At 37.1% G+C, this 26,417-nt stretch overlaps 2 protein-coding genes across 2 annotated transcripts in view; one reads left to right on the top strand and one right to left on the bottom strand.

Moving 5' to 3' along the window:
• Nucleotides 1–3,776: 3,776 nt before the first annotated feature.
• The window catches only part of SETDB2 (SET domain bifurcated histone lysine methyltransferase 2), a 101,270-nt gene continuing 78,629 nt past the window's right edge, over nucleotides 3,777–26,417 (bottom strand). Inside the window, exons 16-22 of the mRNA XM_043993721.1 lie at nucleotides 24,996–25,111; nucleotides 17,444–17,560; nucleotides 14,299–14,426; nucleotides 9,530–9,567; nucleotides 7,530–7,682; nucleotides 5,439–5,510; nucleotides 3,777–4,256 (exon numbers count right to left, since the gene is read on the bottom strand). Coding sequence (XP_043849656.1) covers nucleotides 4,150–4,256; nucleotides 5,439–5,510; nucleotides 7,530–7,682; nucleotides 9,530–9,567; nucleotides 14,299–14,426; nucleotides 17,444–17,560; nucleotides 24,996–25,111 — 731 coding nt within the window. The 3' untranslated portion in view covers nucleotides 3,777–4,149. The remainder of the gene's footprint in view (nucleotides 4,257–5,438; nucleotides 5,511–7,529; nucleotides 7,683–9,529; nucleotides 9,568–14,298; nucleotides 14,427–17,443; nucleotides 17,561–24,995; nucleotides 25,112–26,417) is intronic.
• On the top strand, nucleotides 9,618–11,901 carry LOC122745716 (60S ribosomal protein L19-like). Its single transcript, XM_043991134.1, has one exon. It carries the CDS (start codon nucleotides 10,169–10,171, stop codon nucleotides 10,754–10,756), a length of 588 nt encoding a protein of 195 aa, XP_043847069.1. The 5' UTR covers nucleotides 9,618–10,168; the 3' UTR covers nucleotides 10,757–11,901.

Raw genomic sequence — 26,417 nt, 5'->3', positions numbered from 1 at the left:
TGAAAAATGAAGGGACCCAACCAGAATAACTTATACAAGGCCACATTGTAAAGAAAAATAACTTTGAAAAGCTTAAGAACAATGTGATGACCTACCATGGGGGGTGGGGGTGGGGGGCTGATAGGTGAAGCATTCTACTTACATCCTAAGAGAAAGATAGGACTCAAGGTAACAAAAAAGAACTATGTTTTTAGACATGCCCACTGTGTGAATTAGTTTTGTTTGCTTATTTGTTAGAAGGAATTTTTCTTTCATTTTCATTAAAGGGAAGTGGGGTAAGCAATAATGATACGTCCAAAAAAGGCTATTGAAACATTTTATTTCATACACAGAGAACCAAAGGAAGTTCAAGGACAAGCAAAATAATTTTGAAAGTAACTTGTGAAATTGTAATATACTTGTTTTTTAAAAGCATGCTGTGATTAGGTTTGCTGTTTTATAGACAATCCTCTTTGTGTATCCTGCCATCTATATGGAAATGTGCTTTTTTGTTTAATTTCCCAATTAAAAAAATAATTTGTCTGTGGCTCTCATTACAATCTCCTTTGCCAGGTGGTAGGGGACATGCTTCATTGTTAGTCTTCTGAAGAATCATGTTTGGTCATAGTGTGGATCAAGAGTTCTGTAGCTTTTTAAAGTTCCTTAACATTATTTCGGTCATTAGGTAAATTATTTTCATGATTCTTTTAATTTCCCTCTGTTCAAAACAAATCTTCTTAGTTTTCTCTGAATCAATCATTCATAAAATTTTAAAGCACAGTAATATTTTATTTTCATATACCACAATTTATTCAGTAGTTGCCCAATCAATGGACACCCATTTTGTTTCCAGTTTTTTGCCACTACAAAAAATGCTGCTATAAATATTTCTGCACATGAGTCTCTTATCTGTTCTTGAGGATCAAACGAGCTACATAGAAAACACTTTGCAAACTTTAAAGAGCTATATAAATGGTAGCATTAATCAGCTGATATTTTACTTCATTGAGGTAAATCTTCAAAAGAGGGTAATCCCTTCTTTCACCCTTCCCACATGAACCCAAGTACTCATCTAGTGTGACAGCTGATATTAGTGTTGGCCATACTATCTTTCATGGGTATGGGGGTGAGGACATTTACTCACTCCACATCTTCTATACATTCCTGGCCTTATCAAGCCTTCTAGATCTCAGGACTATAACCAAGTCTTCCCATTTTTTTCTCTCCAAGTTTCCTTTTAGTCCCAGTCTGTAACTATATTCCACGGCTTCCTAGAAACTTAGAACGTTATCTTTTGATGACAGAATTTTAAAGGTTCAAAGTGTATAAGAAAATAAGCTGAATTTTTCTGTTCACCTTCCTTCTGCCCCCTTCAAACAACAATAAAAAATCGACATACAAAATCTCTCCTATCACGTGGAGATTAGAAGTGAGAATTATACTGACTATACTATACTAACAAATGTGCACATTTGATTGTCATGGGACAATTTAAAATTGTTTGATAAAATATGAACAAACATTTAATAAAACATTTGCTGGATCTATCTTAAGCACTTACCATGTGCTAGGTATTGAGTTGAGGAATAACCAATTAGAAGTATACGACAGTGTCTCATGGAGAGTCCAAGAAGGCTTTCTTTGTTTTCTGGAGGAAAGAGGGAAGGAATTAAATTATAATAAGTGGAAGGTCATAAATATCCACTCGGTTTCAGATGTCAGCAATTTGCCAACAAAAAATGGGCAGGAAATGAGAGTTTCCTAGGCTACCAAAGAAATGTGCTAATTGTAACAATTAAAAATTAAAGTAGGTTCTGGCACAAAGTTCGAAGCACAATTTGTTAGTAAAGCATAAATTTACTAATAGGATCTCAGCTTTCCTAGCAAAGCTAAGATCTCAAGTGAGGGGGACGATTCTCTTATAGTTTTGGGGAGTACATAAAATACATAAAATAGGAATCTTAGTAGTATAGATGGAAGAAAATATGATTGGATGGAAATTTGGGAATAGCCCCAGAACTGTGAACTGCAGATTGTAAGTTCACTTAATTCTAGGAGGCTCACTCGAGGACCTTCACCCTTGTTTTTGCCTCATTATGGTGACACAAAGACAATAGGTGCTAGTGACAAAGCTCCTTTAAAAAAGTTTTTTTTGTACACAAATGAAAGTCCCTTTGCAGGTCAAATCTGTGACATATATATCTTTTAGACTAATAATTTCGGTTTCCATTTTTCCAAATGAAAAGATTCCTCTACTGGTTTGCCATTCACTTACCAGCTATGGTTATTTGTGACTGCTGGCCATGCCACTTGCCGTTGGTTACCTAGGACACATGCTTCCCCCCAATCCCTTCTTCAAATAGGAAGTATCTCTATTTCCTCATTATTCCTTCAACTTCCTGAAATAGAAGTGGTCAACTCCCAAAGGGGTGTCTTGGTGTTACATTCTTTCCCTAAAGGGATGTCAGTGTCAGTAATGTGGGCCCATCCTGGTTGGAAACCTATAATCTTTTAAGAGGGGAAAAATGGATTTCTCCAATGTTCTTAATCCCTAATTCTGATTTTGGGTTTACTATTGTCAAATGCTGTCAACAGTCACAAACACAAATAGAACACTGGAAACAAGCAAAGACTTCACCAAAATGGGGGGCGGCAGGGGGTGTTTACCTTAGCTCAGAAAGGCTGGGACTGGGGGGTGGGGGGGAATCCCTTTCCTGATGGAAAGTCTCACCTGAGTGCTCTTAAGAGGGAATTCCTGGGGCAGCTAGGTGGCTCAGTGGATAAAGCACCGGCCCTGGATTCAGGAGTACCTGAGTTCAAATCCGGCCTCAGACACTTGACACTTACTAGCTGTGTGACCCTGGGCAAGTCACTTAACCCCCATTGCCCCACAAAGGGGGAAAAAAAAAGAGGGAATTCCTCCTAAGAGGCTACCCCAGAGCTCAACTTCCCTCCCCCAGTCCCTTTGCAGTCACCAAACTAAAAGTTAAAATTAAGGCAGACTGAGGCACACAAAGTTCCAAGCACAATCAGTTTATTAGTGAAGCACCAATTTACCAATAAATAGGATCTCAGCTTCCCCGGCAAAGCTAAGTCCCAAATGAAGGGGACACCTCTCTTTTATAGTTTTGGAGAATACATAAAATAGGAAGCTTAGCATCATAGATGGAAGAAAATATGATTTGCATGGAAGTTTGGGAATGAGGGCTAGCAACAACCCCCTCCTTCCCTCCTGTGACTAGGAAATGTTTGTTGTTTGAGTCTTTGCATCTGCAAGAACAGAGATAACAAACCATGCTTTGTGGATAACAAACCAGACATCCTTGAAAGATAGCTTGGTGATATTAAGATATTAGAACAGACTCACTGGGATTCACCTGCTTCCTTCAAGGGCAACACATTTCCTTGACACAAGAGTAGAACAATGATTAATAAAATAACTGGATTTCTAAACTTGATTCATTATAGGCCAGCTGAATTCTGAACTAAGTTCAGAGATAATCATGACTTAGGCAGTTACAGGACAAAATCAATTAACTAAGTAGGCTCAATTAAAGGCAGCGAAGTGGTGAAGTGCATAGAGGACTGAGCCTGGAGTCAGGAAGATCTGAGTTCAAATCCAGTCTCAGATACTTATTAGCTGTGTGACCCTGGGCAAGTCACTTCACCCTATTTGCCTCAGTTTTCTCATCTGTAAAATGAGCTGGAAAAAGAAATGGTAAACAACTCCAGTATCTTTGCCAAGAAAATCCCAAATGGGGTTGGACACAACTGAAACGACTGAACAAAACAATCAATTTAAAAATAACTCACAATCATTGTTTATTTCATAATAAAGGTTATGACTTTCACATAAGCCCATGTAAAATGTGTTGGCTTGACTAGTTATTTATTATCAATCAGTCAGTATGCATTAAGCACCTACAGTGTACCAGGTGTGCTAAATGTTGAGGATATGAAAAAGAGGAAGAAGATCATCCCTGCTTTCAATGACTATAATCTAATGAGGAAGAGTTACAAGGGAGGGTTACTACTTGGAGTGAAAAATCATTGAGCAGTCACAGTATAAGAAAAGTACATTGCTAAAACATTTTGAATAAAACAACATGTAAGCCCCCAATTTATGAAACAGTAGGTGAAAAAGGTTAAGAACCAGCTGAGAAAATAACACTATATATCTTCCTGAGGAGAAAATAGGCTTTCTCTGACATCTTGAAGTACTTCTACCTTCTTCTGCAGGTGTTCCTGTTCACTCTGAAGTTTCGCTATCATTGTGTCTGTGGTAAAAACAAATAAAATTATTTCAGATTATTCTGTTTTGACAGCATGAAGTGTTGTACCCTTGCTCACGAGTCACTTCCAGATACATCTTAAATCATTTTAAGGATGTTAGATCAGTTCAAAATATCAAAATTCTACTTTGTTTTTATCCCAAGATTTTGCTGTGAAACATGGTACTCTGATTGGGGAACAGAGGGTAATTTTTCTTACTTTAAATGAAGTAGGGTATTTTAGGTCTCAAAAAAAGAAGAATAACTTACCTGTTATCTCTTCCTGCAAACAAACACATTTTTCATCCAGGGGACTATTCTAGATTTGGTTTTAACTGAACCTTAAAACTAGGTAGCAAATCCTTGTGAAGACTCTATAACTATCACTTAGATTACTTCATGACAGAACATAAAAATCAAATTCCAGTGTAAGAAAATGCAGACTGGGGCAGCTAGGTGACACAGTGGATAGAGCACCGGCCCTGGATTCAGGAATACATAAGTTTAAATCTGGCCTCAGACACTTAACACTTAACTAGCTGTGTGACCCTGGGCAAGTCACTTAACCCCAAGTGCCTCACTAAAAATAAATAAATTTTTTAAAATGCAGACCGCTACAACCTGTGATGTAATTTAATATCAACATTTGCACTAATGATCTTTCATGAAAATGCTTGAGATCTTTGGTGGTCAACTGGATAGCACCTCTGGTTTTATCTTTCTTCAGAGCAATCACTGTCTATAGCCCATGAGAATCACCCCAAATAAAGGAACAACTTTTCTCTAATAGGGGAATATGAGATTCCCTCTCCAAATCCCAATATGAGGTTGGTTCCCTCTTGCAAAGTATTATTTTTTCATTCATTAATTCATTCACAGGTTTAGAGACCCTTGTAAGAAGAAAGGCATTTTTTTTTCTGCTAAAAAAAAATGATGACTGGGTCTAGACCTGTGATTTCACTGATATAGGGAAGTCCCAAAAAGGAACTCACATTAGCAAATATTCTACAACTTACAGGGAGAGGTGCCTTAAGTGCTGAAAGGTTAATGGTCAAATGGGCAGTTCATTGTCAGAGAAAGGATGTGAACCCAGGTGTCTTTGGGGACCAATTCTCTATTCACTCGTTTAATACCATAAATGTTTTTATCTAAACTCTGCTATAATGGTTATAACTCAAAAGTACATACCTGCAGACATTTTCTTCAGTGATTGTCTAAATATGGCACAGTCAAAGAGTAAAGTTACAATTTCTTGTAATTCTGGGAGGGGAGAAGGGAGAAAAATTCATTTCAGTCAACTGTCTGCATGGGGACCAGACCTTCATTAATCAATCAATAGGTGCTCATTAGCCTCCCTCAATGGACTCATGTTCAAGTGGGGAAGACAACATATATCAAGATAGATGCAAAGAATACAAAATTACATACCTTGGAAGATAGGTTGTGTTGGAGGAAATATAAAATAATACTGTGTTCCTTATCAGTGATTTAGACAAATGAAAAGAATGAGCAGAATTAATTTGCTTTTCATAATTCTCATTCTTAGGAATAAAAGTATATTTTAATTTTGCTGGTTTAGTGTATAGCTATCTGCATCTGTGGTTATGAAGAGTTCACAGCTTACAGTAGGATGCTCCAGATCATTAGCAAAGAGTTATCCAATTGAGCTTCAATCCAAATGTAAAGAACTAAAAAATAACTCTCCAAAAACGTGTGTGTGTGTGTGTGTGTGTGTGTGTGTGTGTGTGAGAGAGAGAGAGAGAAAGAGAGAGAGATTTGGGAGAGCCTTGCTGTTACAATTTGAATTCAGAATTAGACTATAAAGAGACACATACACTAATTTTAAGGAGACAGAATTCTGCACAAATCAACTTGGAATATTTACTCGCTTATCTTAAATTTCAGTTGACTATTTTGTGGTTGAATGAATGCAGCACTGAATGTACATAATTACATATTTGCTAAGTAAATTTTTATTGTTATCTTTTTATATTGCCTATATTTCCAGGTATGCCCATTCTTTGCCCCCTACCAGAGAACCATCCCTTTCAACAAAGGTGATAAAAAAGATGATAAAAAAAAAAGTTCAGCAAGACTAACATATCAAAAAAGTTCAACATATGGAACATTCCACCACCTCTACCACAAATACAAACACATGAGCACATGCACATGTGCACACACACATACACACACCTGCAAAGAAGGAGAGGACATAATTTGTCAAATCTCTTTTGGGGGGGCTAGGTTTTTTCATTATGATTTCATTAACCTCATTATTTATTCATTCATTTATTTATTCACCCATTTATTTGTTTGCTTATTTATTCATTCATTCATTTAGTTAGTTTTTGTGGGGCAATGAGGGTTAAGTGACTTGCCCAGGGTCACACAGCTAGTACGAGTCAAGTATCTGAGGCGGGATTTGAACTCAGGTCCTCCTGAATCCAGGGCCAGTGCTTTATCCACTGCGCCACCTAGCTGCCCCCAACCTCATTATTTAAAATGAGGTTTTATTGATATCTTTTTGTTTTATAACACTGACATTTCCCAATTTATATATTATATCTTGTGAACAATATTCTCCCAGAGCCTCTGGAAGATGTGGGAGGACTTCAAGGGGTACCCTCCTTGCTTCTGTATGTTCATGAGTCTTTCTGATATAAAAGTTCAAGTTTCTGTCCCCACTCAATGCACTGGAATAAGCCTTTAGTAAGGATTCACTAGATACAAGGCACTGTGTTAGGCACCTGTACTACTAGATACAGAGACAAAAACAAAAGAGCCCAAAGATCAACCACTCTACTAAACCAGAGAGATCAAACTCCCACACAAAACTCCCAGATGTGGCTTGAGTCAGATAAAAATGTAATTGGGAAATGTTTAACAAATTAAAATTTTTTAAATGCAACACAACGTGGATAATGCTAATTTGTGGTTTTAAAAATCAATATAGGGGGGCAGCTAGGTGGCACAGTGGATAAAGCACCGGCCCTGGATTCAGGAGTACCTGAGTTCAAATCCGGCCTCAGACACTTAACACTTACTAGCTGTGTGACCCTGGGCAAGTCACTTAACCCCCATTGCCCTGCAAAAAAAAAAAAAAGAAATCAACATATAGCCAACAAAGATTTGAGTTTAACTCAGATAGTTAACTAAACCCTAAAAGAACATGAGAGAAAAGTAAGAGAAATACAGAAACAACGCAGAAAGTCATTGTCTCTTTTGCTGGCTTTTAGGGAAGGTTCTACACATTTTAACACATGATAATTATGGTACCTTTTTCTGAGGTGGTGTCGTCCTTCAACTTGAAATGAATCTTATCAAGATCTTCTAGTAGAGCTTCAAATAGATGTTCGATGAGCCCCGCATTTTTTATCTTCTTCAACAGATCAACTTTTGTTGGGAGATACCGTTTTCGCATAGGAATTGCTTTAGTGAGTGAGAGATTGAGTACATTATGTCCAGCAATTTATCATGACTTTCTCTTTTTTTTTTTTCAGGGCAATGAGGGTTAAGTGACTTGCCCAGGGTCACACAGCTAGCAAGTGTCAAGTGTCTGAGGCCAGATTTGAACTTAGGTCCTCCTGAATCCAAGGCTAGTGCTTTATCCACTATGCCACCTAGCTGCCCCCTATCATGACTTTCTCAATGCCTAACTTGGTGATGGCCAAACATGAGTAAATGAAACCTTTATTCTTTTTTCTAGACATCTTTTACTTGCAATTTCTTAATAGAATCTTTTCTTAGATGAAACTATGAACTGTATTATAAAAGACAGTTTTTATCATCAGTCTTTTCTAATTTTATCATCACTGTCTTTTGGGTTTGGGGCAAGTGTATAGGCCTTTCAAGTAAGACCATTTTGGGTGTAATTCTCAGCTCTTTGAGATGACAAGGCTGTGGAATAGGATTCTTAGACTAGGATCCATAGATAGATTTCAGGGGCTCTTTGAACTTGGATGGAAAAAAAATCTGATTTTCTAACTGAAAAAAAAAAATCTAACTTCTAACTGAAATTTATCATTTCCTTCATTTATGAATGTGGGCAACAAACATTACTCTGTGCCTGGTTCACAGTAGGCATTTAATAATAAGTGCTTGTTTACTTGAGAAGGGGTCCATAATCTTCACCAGGTTGCCAAAGGAATCCATGACACAAAAAAAGATTAAGAAACCATATTCTAGAGTATAATTTTCCTTTGACATGGCATCTTTATATTATAAGATAAGAATAGAAGTAGAATGTCATTTAATGCATATGATATTTTATGCTCTGAGCCCAGACTACCCATTTATATAGCAGGCCCTTTCAGAATACACATGTATAGCAAGGCCATTGGCTTAATAAAAAGTTTAGATCAATCCATGTTTTCTAAAATAATAACATAGCCACAATAAAGGGGAGGGGAAGGAGTTTTTAAAATTGTGTTATCACTGTTTTATTTTTTTTGTTGTTGGTTTTTTTTTGTTTTTGCAGGCAACAGGGGTTAAGTGACTTGCCCAGGGTCACACAGCCAGTAAGTGTCAAGTGTCTAAGGCTGGATTTGAACTCAGGTACTCCTGAATCCAGGGCCAGTGCTTTATCCACTGTGCCATCTAGCTGCCCCGTTATCACTGTTTTAAAAGAGAAGAAACATTCATCTATAGTGACTTTGTTAACAACAAAGGGGAACAAGGCTGTCTTATTAAAGCATTGTGTGGTCCCATATGGCATATCAGATACAAATTGATCTGGGTGGCAAATTTGTTATACTGGGAAAATGAAACCTTAACAAATATAAAATAGCCATTTTAACATGGCATATAGGGGCAGCTAGGTGACACAGTGAATAGAGCACTGGCTCTGGAGTCAGGACGACTCTGAGTTCAAATCCAGCCTCAGACACTTAACCCTTACTAGCTGTGTGACCCTGGGCAAGTCACTTAACTCCAACTGCCTCACCAATAATAATAATAATAACAACAACAACAACAACAACAACATGGCATATGGTGAAAATAGAGGCAGTGCTAACTAGTTGAAGGATGGAGAGCTGACCTCAAAGTCAAGAAGATGTAGGTCAAGCCCTGCTACATCCTGGCTGTGTGACCCTAGGCAAATCACTTCACCTTTCTCTTCTTTCCTCACCCAAGAGTTCCCTGTATCAGTGAAATCACAGGTTCAGGACTGATCCCTAAATATTAAGCTTATGTTATTAATAAGGCCTATACAGTAGCTCTGTATTTGGTGCCTGATCTAAAGACCTGAATTAAGAAAACAAAGAAGACAGACTTACGATTGTTTTTTCCAGGGTTGTGTTTTTGGCAGAACACTCTAAAATAGGTAATTTAAAAGAATTAGTTTTTATTTTGTATTTCCTTTGAACGTAAGAAAAATCCTGAAAAACAAATTTTTTGAATTTTCTCAAAGCAATTAAGAAAAATGCTGTTTTAAACATTAAAAAAAAATCTTGTTCTATATCAAGTAAGGGCCCTTATAGCTCTATAATTCTTTGTGTGGTTTTCCTATTCATCATTCCACAAAACATAGCTTGCACATTCCTATCTTCACTTATTCTTTTTCTCCCTTTCCAGACCCTTAAGACTAATCTCAACTCCTGGGTACTCAAAAAAAAAAAAAAAAAAGCAGGGACTCTGGAATCGGAGAACTTGAGTTCAAATATTAACACCTGTTACTTTTACTGCTTCTTACTCTTACTACCTGTTTGAACTTGGGCAAGTCATTTAAGCTCATTAGGTCTCAGTTTCCTCACAAGTAAGATGAGGTTGGATTAGATGAACTGTCATTCCTTCCAGATCTCTTATCTATTAAGCTATTGTGATAAGATAATTTTTCTGTATTGGCTTTATGACCTACATTTCCTTAAGACAACTAGTCATGGTTCTCTCTCCTTTTCCGCACTGTGGCTGCAGCCATGAGTATGCTCAGGCTTCAGAAGAGGCTTGCCTCTAGTGTCCTTCGATGTGGAAAAAAGAAGGTATGGCTTGACCCCAATGAGATCAATGAAATTGCCAACACCAATTCCCGTCAGCAGATACGGAAGCTGATTAAAGACAGGCTGATCATCCAGAAGCCTGTTACTGTGCATTCCCGTGCCAGATGCTGGAAAAATACTCTGGCTCGACAGAAGGGCAGGCACATGGGCATTGGTAAGAGAAAGGGTACTGCCAATGCTCGTATACCTGAGAAGGTGACCTGGAGGAGGCGAATGAGGATTCTACGGCGGCTACTCCGAAGATACCGTGAATCCAAAAAGATTGCCCGCCATATGCACCACAGCCTGTACTTGAAGGTGAAGGGTAACGTGTTCAAGAATAAGCAGATCCTCATGGAGCACATTCATAAACTGAAGGCAGACAAGGCCTGGAAGAAGCTCCTGGATGACCATGCTGAAGCTTGCCGGTCCAAGACTAAGGAAGCACAAAAGTGTCGGGAAGAGCATCTACAGGCTAAGAAGGAGATCATCAAGACTTTGTCTAAGGAGGAGGAGACCAAGAAATGATTCTCCCCTATCTCCTGTGTATATAGTACCCTTCTATTTGGCTCATACAATAAAACTTGACAGACTGTAAAAAAAAAAAAAAAAGACAACTAGTCACACAACTAGCTGGACCTTGAAGAATTTAGCTGACATCAAATTTAAGCTCTGGTGATTAGCTGGTTAGTAATGAGGATTTCTGGCTCACTTGTATTCCCTCTACTTACAGCTATGTGGAGGATGGATTGGAGAGGGGAGAGACCACAGAAAAGGAGACAAAATAAGAGTCTATTTGAACAGTCCAGTTGAAGGGATAGGACCTGAACCAGAGTGGTGGATATGCATGGAAAGAAGACGATAGATGCAAGGTATTTTGGAGATCAAGAATTGACAAAATTGGTTGGATTTGGTGGGGGTTGAGAAAGAGCTAAGAGTTGAGGCTGACTGTGAAGTTCTGAAACTGTTGAATGGAGGGATGGTGATGCCCTTGAAAGAAAGAAGGAAGTTGGGTAAAGAGAGGAAGAGAATGAATTGTTTTAATCTTGTCTTTGAGAGACTGCTATGGGACATAACATTGGAGATGCCTAGCAGGCACATGGTGATGGGGGATCACAACTTAGGAGAGAGAGGGAAGACAAGGCAACAAGTGTTTATGAAGTCCTCACTCTATGCCAGGCCTTATGCTAAGTTCTGGGGATGCGATGAAAGGCAAAAACACTGTCCCTTTCTTTAAGAGTTTACGTTTGAATGGGAGAGAGTGTATAAGTAACAAAATACATACAGGATGGAGGGAAGGGAATCTCAGAGGGAAAATCACTGGGGTGATACCGAGAAAAGCCTCCTACAAAACGTGGTGTTTGAACTGAGTCTTGAAGTAGGTCAGGGAAGCCATGAAGAGAAGGTAAAAAGGGAGAGAACATTCCATAGATAAGGGACATCCAGTGCAAGAGAACGGTCTGGTATGGAGTGTCCCATGCAAGGAATGGTGCACAGACCAGTGTATCTTAGAGGATAGTGTCTAGAGGAGAACTCCAAAGCTAACATAGCATGATTTTCTGGAAGAAGTAGCCACTGCACAGCTTTGGGTTGAATGGAAGTCTTTTCCTCCATCTGCTGCCTTTCCCAGGGGGTCTAGTTTGTTCTCAGTTCCTGGCTGGATGAATTTTCCAAAGTATAGAGATAACTGACCCTTCGAGAATGGTTAAGACAGCCAAGAGAGAGTTTGTGGAAAAAGAAGTTAAAAGGGCTCAGGTTCAGGCAGTGGGAGATGAGATCCAACAAAGGACACTGAAAAAGAGTTGGTCAGAGAGGTAGAAGGAAAAACAGGAGAGAGAGAGCGTCTTTATCGAAATGAGCCAAAGTTTAGTCTTCTGTAATAATGCCACAGGTCTTCAACCTGTGGAAACTGCAGGAACTAGTGATTAAGCTATGGGCAGAGAGGATGGTTCCTAGTTCTTTCTGCCTAAGGGAACACCATTTCTGAATCATCCAGTGTAGTGAACACTGAACTATTTCCTCCCCCTATTCTAAAGTTCAAGGGTCGGCCAGTTGAAACAGCTTTGGCATTTGCTGAGATGGCATAGTAAGGACAGTAGCTAAAAACATTCCCCCTTCCTCCTCCACTTTCCCCATAAGCCTAGGGCATGCTCTGCTATAAATACACATATCTTCGATGAGAAGGGTGAGTAGTAGGGAGGCACACACTCGTAGTCAAGGCATCCATGCTAAAGGTTGATTCCTTTTTGAGCATGGTATCTGTGCTGGGCAGCTCACCCGATGAAAGACTGGGCCTGCCCCTGACAGGGCACAGCATTTCTGCTGGGCAATGACTACACTGGGCTCCTTGGACTCACTTCCTATTGAGTACCAACAGTGCCCACCTCCTTAAGCTTACAGCTCAGCTACAATCACAGACTCTCACCTCTCAATATCACTGATTTTACACCATTTTAAAGCAAATTATGTGAACCAGTTTATCATTGGTTCACTTCAAATAGGTTCCCCTGCCTTGGGCATGTACAACAGTGGTGTCAAACTCAAATAGAGATGGGGGAGGAGCACTAAACTGTAATAAGGATCTCTGCACACTGTATACTGACTTAGTTTACAAGTGTAATATTATTTATGTTTTATTTTATTTTTATCTATTTGTTAAATAGTTCCCAATTACATTTTAATCTGGCATGGGTTATACTTGACAGTGTCACGGGCCACGCGTTTGACACCGCTAATGTATAGCATATTTCATTAGGGTATACACCCAGTACATTTTTTTCATAGCACCCCCTCTGGGGTAACTCCTCAAATCAGCACATGCCAGTTTATAGGCTGGGTCACCACAGGGCAAATAACTATTACTACTACTTCAGGTTCAAAGGAGAGCTATAGTGTCTGTACTCCTAAAGTTCACAAGCCCCTACTGGTGAATGACCTTTAAAAATCAGCCAGAAGAACCAATTACTTCAAAGCAAAGGCATTTTTACTAAGATGACATGGTAAGAACAGTAATTTATAAAACATCTTCCCTCATAAACTTGTAGCTTACTTTCCCACAAATATTTACAGTGTTAGCGGGAAGAGTGAGCACCTATTTAGAGTACAATGGTAATGAGGCATACATATAGAGAATATATGGGACCAAGGCAACTCGTGCTTCTGGTACCATTAAGCATTCATGTAGTTTCGTGTGGAATTTTCACACACATCTCTTCTCCACTTTGGGCAAGTTACTCAGCTGGGCTCCCTAAGATTGCTCTTCTCCACAACTCAGTACCCAGATGCAAGAGCTAATTCTCCTTTAATCCATGATCATCTTTTTTTTCTTAGCCAGAGGTCACAATCTTTAAATCTGCTTCCTGCCTCTCTCTGTGTCTCACTAGAAAATGTGTCTTTGCCCCAGGCGTGTGCTGAGCCAGTTCAAAGTGGCTAGTGAGGGCAGCTAGGTGGCACAGTAGATAAAGCACAGGCCCTGTATTCAGGAGGACCTGAGTTCAAATGTGACCTCAGACACTTGACACTAGCTGTGTCACCCTGGGCAAGTCACTTAACCCTCATTGCCCTGCCCCCTCCTCCAAAAGTGGCTAGTGAGAGCAGCCAATTGAATTTTAAGTGTGAGCATTTATGCCTTGGAAACTGGCAAATGCTATAAATCAGGGCTAGACAATCAACAAAACAGGAATTTATTGTTTATTCTTTGTCTCTCTCATTTTTGGGGGGGGGTGTGGAGCAATGGTCAGATTTGAACTTAGGTCCTCCTGAATCCAGGGCCAGTGCTTTATCCACTGCGATGGCCTGGCTCTTAAAGTCTTTTCCAGTCTACCTGCTTTCAGACTTACTTTTCATTATGTCCCATCATAAACTCTGTTCCAGCTAAATTGGCCTGTTATCTCTTCCCTGAACTTAGCATTTGATCTCCTACCATCTCCCATTCCTGGAAGAAACAAATGCTATCTGTTAAGTTCAGAATAGCAAAAGATGAAAATTATCCTGATTTCTCATTGACCTCAACACTCTTTCCTAAACAAACAAACAAAAAAACTGTGCTTGGTAAAGTTTTGATTAAACACCTGTAAGTTGTTGCATCAGCTTGCACTGTTGCTTGGTCTTGTCTGGCACAGAAGAAATGATAATTCTTGGAACATTTTTTAACATCACATCCCACAGTAGCTCCTTTCTTAAGGCATAATGAGCATTTCTAGAAAAAAAAAGGAATAAAATGTACTGAGCAAATTGTTTATTATAGTAGCTTTTATCCTATTTTAGAGTTACTGTCAAATTACTAGGAAGTCCCTTGCCCCTTCGTGCTTCACAGGTCGATCCTCCATCTTTGGTCATCTCCATCATCAGATTTCTTTGCTGCTCCTATATCCAAGTGCCAGAACATTGCTCTAAGTTATGTACCTGGGCCATCTGGGTCCACTACAAATTCATGCTATCTGTGGTAGAAGCATTAGCTGCTATGGGAACTAGGTGACTTTTTCCTTAGGAGGCATGCAAAGTCTTTCCACGACTTAACCAGCTCTGGGGACCTAGGCTCAGGCCACTGATTTTGATTTCTGGCCTAAGCACAAAAACCAGCCAACAAGAAGGAAAGAGGTGGTTCTCCTTCAGGCTCAATGGACACAGAAGCATAGCCAGCAGCGGTAGGGGAGTTGGCCTCAACTGAATCAATGATGTTTCATTTTGTTCCAATTTCCAACCTGGAGCATCAGACCAGCCTGTCAGGCATGGCCAACAATATCAGTGAGCCTCAACAAGGCCCTGCCGGTTGTATGAAAAGCCTTTTTATTTATTTTTTATTTTCTGTCACATGTCAGATCTCTTTCTGCAAGTCCCCAATTCCATCTTTACTACCCTAGCAATTGAGAGGATGCCTGTCAGCTGGGGAATGATACAACAAGCTGTTGTTTATGATTGTGATGGAATACTATTATATTATCAGAAATGGTGAACAAGATAAGATGGGTTTTGGGAAAACCCTGGGAAGACTTATATGAAAAGATGCAAAGTGAAGTGAACCAGGAGAACACTGTATAGTAATAGCAATATTGTATGATGATCAACTGTGAATGACTTAGCTATTCTCAGCAAAACAATGATCCAAGACAATTCCAAAGGACTTATGATGAAAAATACTATCTACCTCCAGGAAAAGAACTGATGGAATCCAAATGCAGACCAAAGCATAAGGTTTTTTTTTTTTCATTTTCTTTATTTTTCTTGCTTTTTTACAACATGGCTATTATGGAAATATATTTTGCATGATTGCACATGTATAATCTCTATCAAAGTGCTTGCCTTCTTGGAGGCCAGGGGAAAGAAGGAGGGAGAGAATTTGGAACTCAAAATGTCCCCAAAAAGGACAAAAATAAATAAATAACAAATTAGAATTTTTTAAAAATTTCTTCACTATAACTCTTTATACACTATGACAGATTACAAAGCAAAAGTTAGATAATCATTTCATCACAAGCAGCATCATGACATAGTGGGTAGAGAGATGATCTTGGAGCCAGGAAGATCTGAATTTAAGTCCCTGACTCTAAGTCATAATGGCAGAGATAGAGGAGAGATTAAACAAATTGTGTTACAAGAATGTCATAGAGTACATTCACATTTAAAATTTTTTATCTTGGTAGCTTTAGGGTATTTTTTTTTTGTTTTATACAAACACATACATTTGTTTTTCCTCAGGTTAAGTCAGTTAGCATAAGTGCTCTCAGCAACTTTCTAAAAATAAAAATTATACCGAGTACACGAGTCTGCATTGGTGGAGGCAAATTCCTCATCCAGGAGTTCTCTATAGTAATAATATTATAAGATCAATCTCTATCCCTATCTCTAGCTAAAAAGATGTAGTTAATGAAAAAAAATTTCTCTAGTTAAATTAGAATTCCTTTCTTATCATTTGTGTTTATGCAAAAGCTTTTCAATTTCTTGTAAAATTTTTCTTTAATGATCACTTTTCCCCTTTGTTTGGTTAAGAATTCTCCCTCTAGCCATGGCTATGAAAAGTACCTAATCTAGTTATCTTTTAATTTTTCTATGAAATGACCTTAATATTCAGGCTGCAAATCCAATTTGAGCTTACCATGATTATTGGGTATGAGATATTAGTTTAAACATTAGTTCTGCCAAGCTGCTTCCCAGTTTTGCCAACATTTCTTATCAAATAGGGAGTTCTTCCCCCAAATAATTTATATTATTTATCTTATTAAATACTGCTTCTTTCCTATTTTTTTATCCAGTACCAAACAATTTTGAAGATAACCACTTTGAACCTAAGATGAAACCTGGAAATTGTATTTCCCTTCATATCTACTTTTTTTCATTATTTCTCTTTAAGATTCTAGACTTATCATTACTTTAAATGAATTCTTTAATTATTTTACCTAGCTCTATGCAGTATCCCCTTGATACTCTGATGGTGACATCACTAAATCTGTAAATTAATATAGGTAAAATCATAATTTTTATTATATTGTCACCACCTAGCTATGAATACTGATTATTCCTCTAGTTATTTATGTAGTTTTTTTCTTTAAAGTGTTTTGTAAATATACATATACACATACCTGTGTCTTATTTATTATGAACATGCATGTATGAACATGTACATATATAATAACCATGTATTATACAGTGTGTTGATATAATATACAAAAGATAAAATATTAGACATGGCATGTAATAATATAAACACGTACCATAATATAATACAGAATTATATTATATATTCTATGGTACATACAATATGTACATATCATATGTGTACACATGTCTATCAAATACATAGATATATGAATGTGTATATATATGAACAAAACACTCTAAAGAAAAAGACTATTTCAGAAACTAGAGGAATAATCAGGGGTCATGGCTGGGTGACAGCATCAATGTGTGTATCTATATGTATATAGATATATACATACATATATTTATAACACATATATTAATACATACACACACATATAATACACACAGAGACAGACACAGATCTTGTGTGTGTTCCTAGAGAGATGCCCAAATCTATGCCCTTTTTGTAAGTATTTTGAATGGAAGAATATAATGGAATTCTGTTGTACCCTAGGAAATGATAAATGTGACCAATTTTTATAAAGGGTTCATTTTTGTATGTGGTCCATTCAGCCTTCCAGATGTTTCACCTTTTTACTGGCTTCTACTAGAGATCATGAAACCATTTAAACTTACCAGTCTCTTTCCTCTATTGATTTCCTCTTTCACTAGCTCCACATCAAAATGTCTGTCTTGATCATCTAAACAAGGATGATCATCACTCTCAGATTCCACAAGTCCTGAAGAATATAACTATAGATGAAAAAAAATCAGCATATTGTATAAAAGGGTATTGAAAACAAAAGATCAGAAAACGGGACAGGGTCTGCCGGAAGGGAAGGTGGGAAGATCAGTCTTCTACACACAAATTTCTTTGTCAGATTTGCTTATTACTTTTCCCTTGACAAAAAGATGTATTACTAGGTAACTTAAGTCAAGTTCATGGAAGGAACTTTTTGCCTTGCTTTGATAAGTAAAGAGGGGAAAACAATTCCAAATTCCAATAGGAATTAGAATGAAAAAGGGGATGAGAATGAAAGCCAATTTATTTATTCCCAATATAACCCAGTCTGTTTGGCTCCTGTTCATTTTTTTGGGGGGGGGGCAGGGCATTGGGGGTTAAGTGACTTGCCCAGGGTCACACAGCTAGTAAGTGTCAAGTGTCTGAGGCCGGATTTGAACTCAGGTACTCCTGAATCCAGAGCCAGTGCTTTATCCACTGCACCACCTAGCTGCCCCTCCTGTTAATTTTTATGTAAACTACCATGAGCTTAGTCAGAAGTTTGGGAAAGTACATGAAAGGCCAGATACAAAGACATACTGCTTCAGAAATTTTTTTTTTTTAAATGTTTAAGGAAAAGATTTTGTGAAGTTTCTGTGGTCCCCCTTACTTCTTAGCAAGAAAGCAGATCTCACCTTTGGCAAATTTCATCTGGCCTATGGGACAAGTACCAAAACATGACACCATTGATACTCAAGAGCTGTAAAACTCCAACATGGTTTTAATTTTTAATTTTCTTTTTTTTTTTTAGTGAGGCAATTGGAGTTAAGTGACTTGCCCAGGGTCACACAGCTAGTAAGTGTCAAGTGTCTGAGGCCGATTTGAACTCAGGTACTCCTGAATCCAGGGCCGGTGCTTTATCCACTGCGCCACCTAGCCACCCCTCCAACATGGTTTTAAAAGTGGCAGCATCCTAAATAGTGAGAAGCTTGATAATATCATTTGTGGAAACAAGCCTTCTTTGTCAAAAAATGAGGTAGAATGTTCCTCATTTCCCATATAGATAATTTGAAAAGGCCAAAAGATAATTTCAAACACATTAGTGCTTCCACACTTTAGGAACAAATTAAAACACCTTTTATAACAAATTCTGTCAACATTTACCCAATATTAAAGGGCTTTACACTCTAAAAGAGCACATTTAATAAGTGACAGGTTTTTTTTATTCAATTTTTCTGTATACCTCTACCTGCTCGCTCACCTTTCTTTGTGTCTGTGTGTATCCATCTCTTTCTCTTTAAAAAATAAAACAGGGGCAGCTAGGTGGTGCAGTGGATAGAGCATCGGCCCTGGAGTCAGGAGTACCTGAGTTCAAATTCAGCCTCAGACACTTAACACTTACTAGCTGTGTGACCCTGGGCAAGTCACTTAACCCCAATTGCCTCACACACAAAAAACCAAAACCCAAAAAACAAACAAAAAAAGTGTTTATTCTTTTATATTTCTGTATTTGATTCCTTTTAAGCTGTTTTCTTTATCTGGCCTTCCCAGTATTTTCCTTCCTTAACTAACTATGGTAGAACACGGAAGTATATTTTTATTTATTTTAAGTGCAGATGAATACATTATTTTATATTTTTACTTCTTTGAAAAAAAGGTGCCAAAAACCAAAATTAATTTGCATTTATTTATGCAGCAGCATTAAAAAAAAACCTGCCTGTTTCACAGACTCCTTATCCACAATTATTTTGTGTTTGAAAGATTCTTCATCATAACTCTTTCACTGTGTATTATATAGTAGGTTAAAAAGTAAAATTAGGTAGTCAGGTGATCCCAAGATGCCTACACTAGAAACAGAAAAAATGTTAAGAAATTAAAGCCAGTAATCTTCCTTGAAGATGACAGAGTAAGAAATCTCAAAGGAACCATGCTCCTCGTACTCCTGAAAATAAAAATAATGATTACAATAATAATATTAGAAACACCAATAAGAACCAAATTGTTTGAAATCATCATAAAAAAGTTAAAAGTCACTAAAAAGGCAACAAGCTAACTGTAAAGGAACACCAGTACAATAAAAAATTAATTTTGGAGTAAGATAAGAAACACGTAGCAAAACAATACATAACAAAATACATAACAAACATATGAAAAATAAAAACAAAATTGGCTCCTAATACCAGAATGAGTAGGGCAGCTAGGTGGCGCAGTGGATAAAGCACCGGCCTTGGATTCAGGAGTACCTGAGGTCAAATCCAGCCTCAGACACTTGACACTTACTAGCTGTGTGACCCTGGGCAAGTCAAAAAACAAAGAAACAAACAAACAAACAGAATAAGTAAAGCAAACCTAAGAAACAACTCATGGTATCCTGAGGAATATGTTCAAGGAAATCACAAAAGAATATCAAGGAATTATAAGAAAAACTGTAATTAGCAACAATAAAAAAAAACCCTGAAAACACTTAGGAAATCCTAGGAGGAATTCAAGGAATAATTGAATGGAATGAACAAGTTTTGGGAGGTAACAATGGCTAAGCTTGCCAAAATAGAAAACAGCACAGGAAATTTGAAAATATAAGTAAATGCAACTGAAAACAGTTAAGAAGTAAAAGACAGAATGATAGATAATGCAAGGAAAACAAGCTCAGAAAATCACTTGAAAAAAGATGTAAAGGTCAAACAGATCAAAGTAAATGATTTGGAGGACACAGAAAAAACCCCTCAATTACTGGGATTCTGGGGAAAATGGAAGGAGGCAAGAATCTAATAACTACAGTTAAGTAAAAGTCACAGAATTATTTTCAAAAAGTGAAATTTGATAAATGGAAATAATTCAGAGATTCCAACAAGGGGAAACTCTAAGTTCAACTCATGCAGGTACATCATCATTAAGCTTTAAAATGAGGCCAAAGGAACAATCCTTATTGATCAGATATACAAATATGTAAATTGGAGTCTCATGAGATTGGTTCTCTGAAAACCAGAAGTAACTGGAAAAATCAAAGTAAGATATCTAGTCAAAAAACATGGGCTCCCAATACCAGAATCAGTTTAGCAAACCTAAGAATTCTGTTTGAAAGCTAGAGCATATAAAAAAATCAAACAGACCAAATAATTAAAAAAAAAAAAGACCAATATCTCTAAAGAGCCTTTGGAACTGACTAGAAAATATCCTGAGAATCAAATGTTTTCTTAGAGTAGTAGATTCTTTTTAAATATGATTAAGTAGTTGCTATTTTATATCAAGTACTTCCATGAATAAATAAAAATACAATGTAGTAGCCTTGGCTACATTACCAAAAGAGAGAGTTGAGTTTGGAAAGGAAAGGGTATTGCTAATTTTTTTTTTTTTAGTGAGGCAAATGGGGTTAAGTGACTTGCCCAAGGTCACACAGCTAGTACATGTTAAGTGTCTGAGGCCGGATTTGAACTCAGGTACTCCTGACTCCAGGGCTGGTGCTCTATCCACTGCGCCACCTAGCTGCCCCCTGCTAATTTTTTTTTTAAGGGAAAATGAAAGGCAAGAGAAAGAGTTGATCTTGACAAAATTATTATCTTTGACAAGGAGGGCTGTGATGTTTAATTTTAGAGACTTTTATCAGCATAAAACAATTATTCTGTTTAGTGTTTGAGTTTGATTTAATAATAGAAATAATAAAATAAATCTCTACTTTTTTCTGGTAAAAATAATTTAACAAATGATTAAATGAGTAAAATTTTATAATTGTAATATATAATTATTAATTATCAACACAAGGAGAAAGGGTTGAATAATGGATTTTTAAAAAAAAATCCAACATGTTTATACAAAACATATTTCATACAAAAATATGTACACAGATTTAGCTTGAAATATTGGGCTAAAATTTGTCACATCAGTTTTTTTATAGTCTCACCCTCTTTCATTTTATGGGTTGTTTTATCTATTTACATTTTAAGTTATGAGTTAGGTTTACATTTTCCTCCATTTATCTCCATTTTTTTTTCCGAACTAGGATTTTGGTGTTGTTCCTCTTTCTCTGTAAAGAAAATATTTTCTGTTTAGTAATTTTTACTAAATATACTTTAAGGTTATACTATTCCTACAGGCTCTCTTCTTCATTAATAAATGCTTGCTGACTAATTGACTAAACAAAGGGAATCTTAATTATCAATAAGAAATATGCTTATTGATTAAGCAAATGGGAAAAATAAGAGATGAAATTAATAGATTTAATTATATAAACATAAATAGATTTTGCATATTAGAAGAAAAGTATTAAAAAGAAAAAGAAAATAAACAGATAACTGGAAAATCTTTCCAGTAATTATATCATGGGGAAAATATAACATTCAGACTCTATAAAGAACTAACATAAATTTATAAACCCATTCCATAATGGACAAATGATCAAAGGATATGAAAAATTTTGAAAGTGGAAATAAATTATCAGTAGTCACTTGAAAAACTGTTCAAATTCAATAACACTCAGAAATACACATGAGTAACAGCAAGGAAGTATAATAGAAAGAATATGGACTTGAAATCAGGAAATTCCGTTTTTGACATGAGCTATCAAAAGGTAGTTATCAAAAGCAAATTAATTATGCTCCCTGAACTTCAGTTTCTCTGCAAAATGGGAAAATTAATAGCCCCTATCTCATAAGGTCATTATGAGGGACCAATGAAATAAAGTGTTAAAGTAATAGTAACTGATGTTTATGTAGTACTTTAAGGTGTGTAAAGTGCTTTATATACATTATCTCATTTTATATAAGAACTCTATGGGTAGTTATTAGGTATACCTTAAAGCACTTTATAAATGTTAGTTATTATTATTGTTGTTATTATTATTATTATTACAACTCTGAGGCACCATTTCACATTAATGGTAAGATTAAAATTTGGGAGTCTTTTTGGAAAACATAGGCTCAAAAGTGTTAAGGGTTGGGGCAGCTAGGTGGCACAGTAGATAGAGCATGGGCCCTGGATTCAGGAGGACCTGAGTTCAAATGCGGCCTCAGACACTTAACACTTACTAGCTGTGACCCTGGGCAAGTCACTTAACCCCAATTGCTTCACCAAAAAAAAAAAAAAAAGTGTTAAGGGTTGTTAAAGGGTATCCAGAACTTGTCTTTTTGAGTTGCCCTATTTTCCAGAACACTGGACCCAGAGCATGCAAGAGGCCTTGAATGTGTCAAGGAAGAAGTTCTCCCTGAGCTAACATAATTTGTTGTTGCACCCCAAGCTGGACTCCCTGTGTGTCCTTGGGAAACAAGACAGGCACCGGCCAGTCTGTGCTTGTGCAGCTGGGGTCCTTTGCAAATAAGTGGACCCATCTATCTTCATACTCTTACAGTTCCCAAGGCAAAAAGAATGAGGCTTTTGCCATCACCTTGCTCCTTCCCATAAGGAAGGGTCTTGTCTTTTTTCCAACCTTTGCTGCACCGCTTCCCCATCCCATGTCACGCCCCTTCCTAGTATTTGTTTTCCCTTTGTTCTGCTATCACAAAACTGTAAACTTCTGTAAAATCAGAGAACCTGTTGGGTTCCCATGCACGTTCATTTCTCTTGTAATAAAACTGGTTTTCACAGAAATTTTGTGACTGTGATTGCCTGTTGACAAGAGATTGTTATAGAGGTGAAAAGGCCTTTTCCAATAATTTAACCAAACCCCTCAATTTACATAAGAGAAAATAAGACCCTAAAACGTTAAATGATTTGTCCAAGGTCAGATAATTAATGAGTGGAAGAGTTGACATATGTCTAGGGTTCTTGATTCCAAATCCAGTTCTCTTTCCCCAATACTACATAGCATTGTAAGCAGCAAAACTCTTTCAGGAATCATATTCTAAGTATGTTGTTAAAAGCACAAGAAGATCTATGTGTACTAAAAAAAAATCAGTTGTTTTATCTGAAATAGCAAAAAACTGGAAACAACCGTGATGTCCAATGATTGGGAAGCTGTTAAACAATCTGTGTAATATAAAATTATTGTACTATAAAATATGACAGAGGAAATTAGTATAGAAAGACTTGGATAAAATTATACAAAGTAAAGAAAGCAGAATTAGAACAATTTGGGGGCTGATTATGACTACACTAAAAACCATAACAGAAGCAAAATTTTGTAAACATGTCAAACAAATTATTGGGAGGAAGGAAATAAGCATCTACACAGGGCTGACTATGTGCCAGGCACTGCATTGAGCAATTTTCTTTTACAAATATTATCTTATTTGATCCTCACAATAACCCTATAAGTAGGTGCTGTTGTTATCCCCATTTTGCAGTTGAAGAAACTGAGGCAAAAAGCGGTTAAGTGACTTGTCAAGTGTCACCAAGCTAGCAAGTATCTGGGGCCAAATTTGAACTAGAGTCTTGCTGACTCCAGGCCCAGTACTCTATCCACTGTGCCATTGGATGAAGTAAACCCCTTTTAAAAATAAGTTTCTGGGGCAGCTAGGTGGCGCAGTGGATAGAGCACCGGCCCTGGAGTCAGGAGTACCGGAGTTCAAATCCGGCCTCAGACACTTAACACTTACTAGTGTTACCCTGTGTGACCCTGGGCAAGTCATTTAACCCCAATTGCCTCACCAAAAAAAAAAAAAAAGTTTCTGTTTTTTCTCCTATCAGTTTCTGAAGAATTAAGGCAATTGCAAGATGTATGATAGGCACAAGTAGGTAAATATATTGCCAACTATGACCTTTTCTGAGGAAGTTCCCTAAAAGGCGTCATGTCAGAGATGTAGGATTGGAAAAGGAGGTGAATCAGTCACATATCAAGAGGGAGAGAAAAAAGATAAAAAGCTCAAATGTTATACTAGTAATCACAGAATATTAAAGGATCTAGGAGAAAGATTCTAGGATGTTGAATGAATTCCCAACAGAGGATTAATAGGAGGGTGTAAAGGTGAGTTCCACAGGATGAGGAGTGGGTTGTAATTAGCAACACTGAAGGGAGTAAGTAGCTCTAGCAATGAGATCATGGAGCCACTGAAGTACTAAATAACCGATTTTTGTTGTTATTGTTTAGCTGTTTTCAGTCATGTCGTACTCTTTATGACCCCTTTTGGGGGTTTTCTTGGCAAGGATACTGGAGTGGTTTGCCATTTCCTTCTCCACCTCATTTTATAGATAAGAAAACTGAGGCAAACAGGGTTAAGTGACTTGCCCAAGGTCACACTGGTAGTAAGTATCTGAGACTGGATTTGAACTCAGGAAGAAAAGTTTTCCTAACTATAAGCCCAGCACTCTATCCACTGAATCAATAGTTCAAGTTCTATGGTTTTATTTGGTATCTTACTCACAATTTTAGTTTTTAAAAGTATTTTTGGTATTTTTGAAATGGTTACATTTATAATAATTTTTTTAAAAGAAAATGCAGATTAGTCAGGATAAAACATGTAAAATATTTCCTCAGTACCTAAAGTGACATTCAACCTCCCCCCTTCCAAATTATTGATATTCATTTAGATCACTTACCAAACAATTTTGGTGTGCTACTAATTCAAGATCTTGTGAGACATATAGTATACCACGTTCATCATCTTGAGGACACAGATCACAAGTTATTTTTACCATCCTTTGCTGGAAGATACCTGTAATTAACATGATTAGTTAAGAAAGTTGTTAACCAACCAGCATTTATTAATTGCTTACTATGGAAGAATAGAAATCCACTTAAGCAAGAGATAGGAAATCACTTTATTTTCTTTCTTAAAATTTTTTGGGGTAATTATAGCATTATCATTCTTTCTCCTCTCCCAAGTTAAACTGTCATTTTTGCTAAATTACTCCTGAATTTCAATAAATGATTCTTACCCTGCTGGTGAAAAAATAAACTGGGTAAATAATTTAGTTGGGTTTTTTAATATTTGAAAACTAGAAAATGTTCAGCTTACCCCCACTTTTTTTTGGGGGGGGGGGCGCAATGAGGGTCACACAGCAAGTGTCAAGTGTCTGAGGCTGGATTTGAACCCGGGTACTCGTGAATCCAAGGCCAGTGCTTTATCCACTGTGCCACCTAGCTGCCCCCTTACCCCCACTTTTAAAAAATTAAGAATAAAACCTCATTGATGCCTATTTAATTGGGGAATGGCTGAACAAGTTGTGGTATATGATTGTGATGGAATATTACTACCATAATGTAAGAAATGATGAGCTCAATGATTTTAGAAAAACATGGAAAGACTTGCATAAACTAATGAAAAGCAAAATGAGCAGAACCAAGAAAAAAATTGTATACAGCAACAGCAATATTGTTTTAAGAATGACTTTGAGCAAATAAGTTATTTTGACTATTATAAATACCCAAATTAACTGTAAAGGACATATGAAGGAAGATGCTATCTGCATAATAGAAATAGATAAACAGAAGTACGGTGGTACCTTGGTATTTGTCCTTAATTGGTTCCAGAAAGCAGGATGAGTGGTGAAAACTGAATGAATTTTTCCCCTAAGGAGTAATGTAAATTGAAACGATCCATTTCTGTGTCCCAGAAACTTCACATTTTACTTGTCAATTTATAAACTGATAGGGTTGTGGGTTTTTGTGGGGTTTTTATTTGTTTTTTTGCGGGGCAATGAGGGTTAAGTGACTTGCCCAGGGTCACACAGCTAGTAAATTTTGTGTCAAGTGTCTAAGGCAGAATTTAAACTCAGGTCCTCCTGAATCCAGGGCTGGTGCTTTATCCACTGCACCACCTAGCTGCCCCTGATAGGGTTGTTTTTAATATAAAACATTAGCCAATTAAAACAACTCTGAGGTACCACTTCACACCTATCAGATGGGCTAATATGACAAAAAAGGAAAATAATAAATGTTGGAGAAGCTGTGGAAAAATTAGAACACTAATGCATTGTTGGTGAAGCTGTGAATTGATCCAACCATTCTGGAGAGCAATT

The sequence above is a fragment of the Dromiciops gliroides genome, chromosome 3, assembly GCF_019393635.1.
Source record: "Dromiciops gliroides isolate mDroGli1 chromosome 3, mDroGli1.pri, whole genome shotgun sequence".
Classification (NCBI taxonomy): Eukaryota; Metazoa; Chordata; class Mammalia; order Microbiotheria; family Microbiotheriidae; genus Dromiciops; species Dromiciops gliroides.
This window is presented reverse-complemented; position numbering and strand designations above follow the sequence as displayed.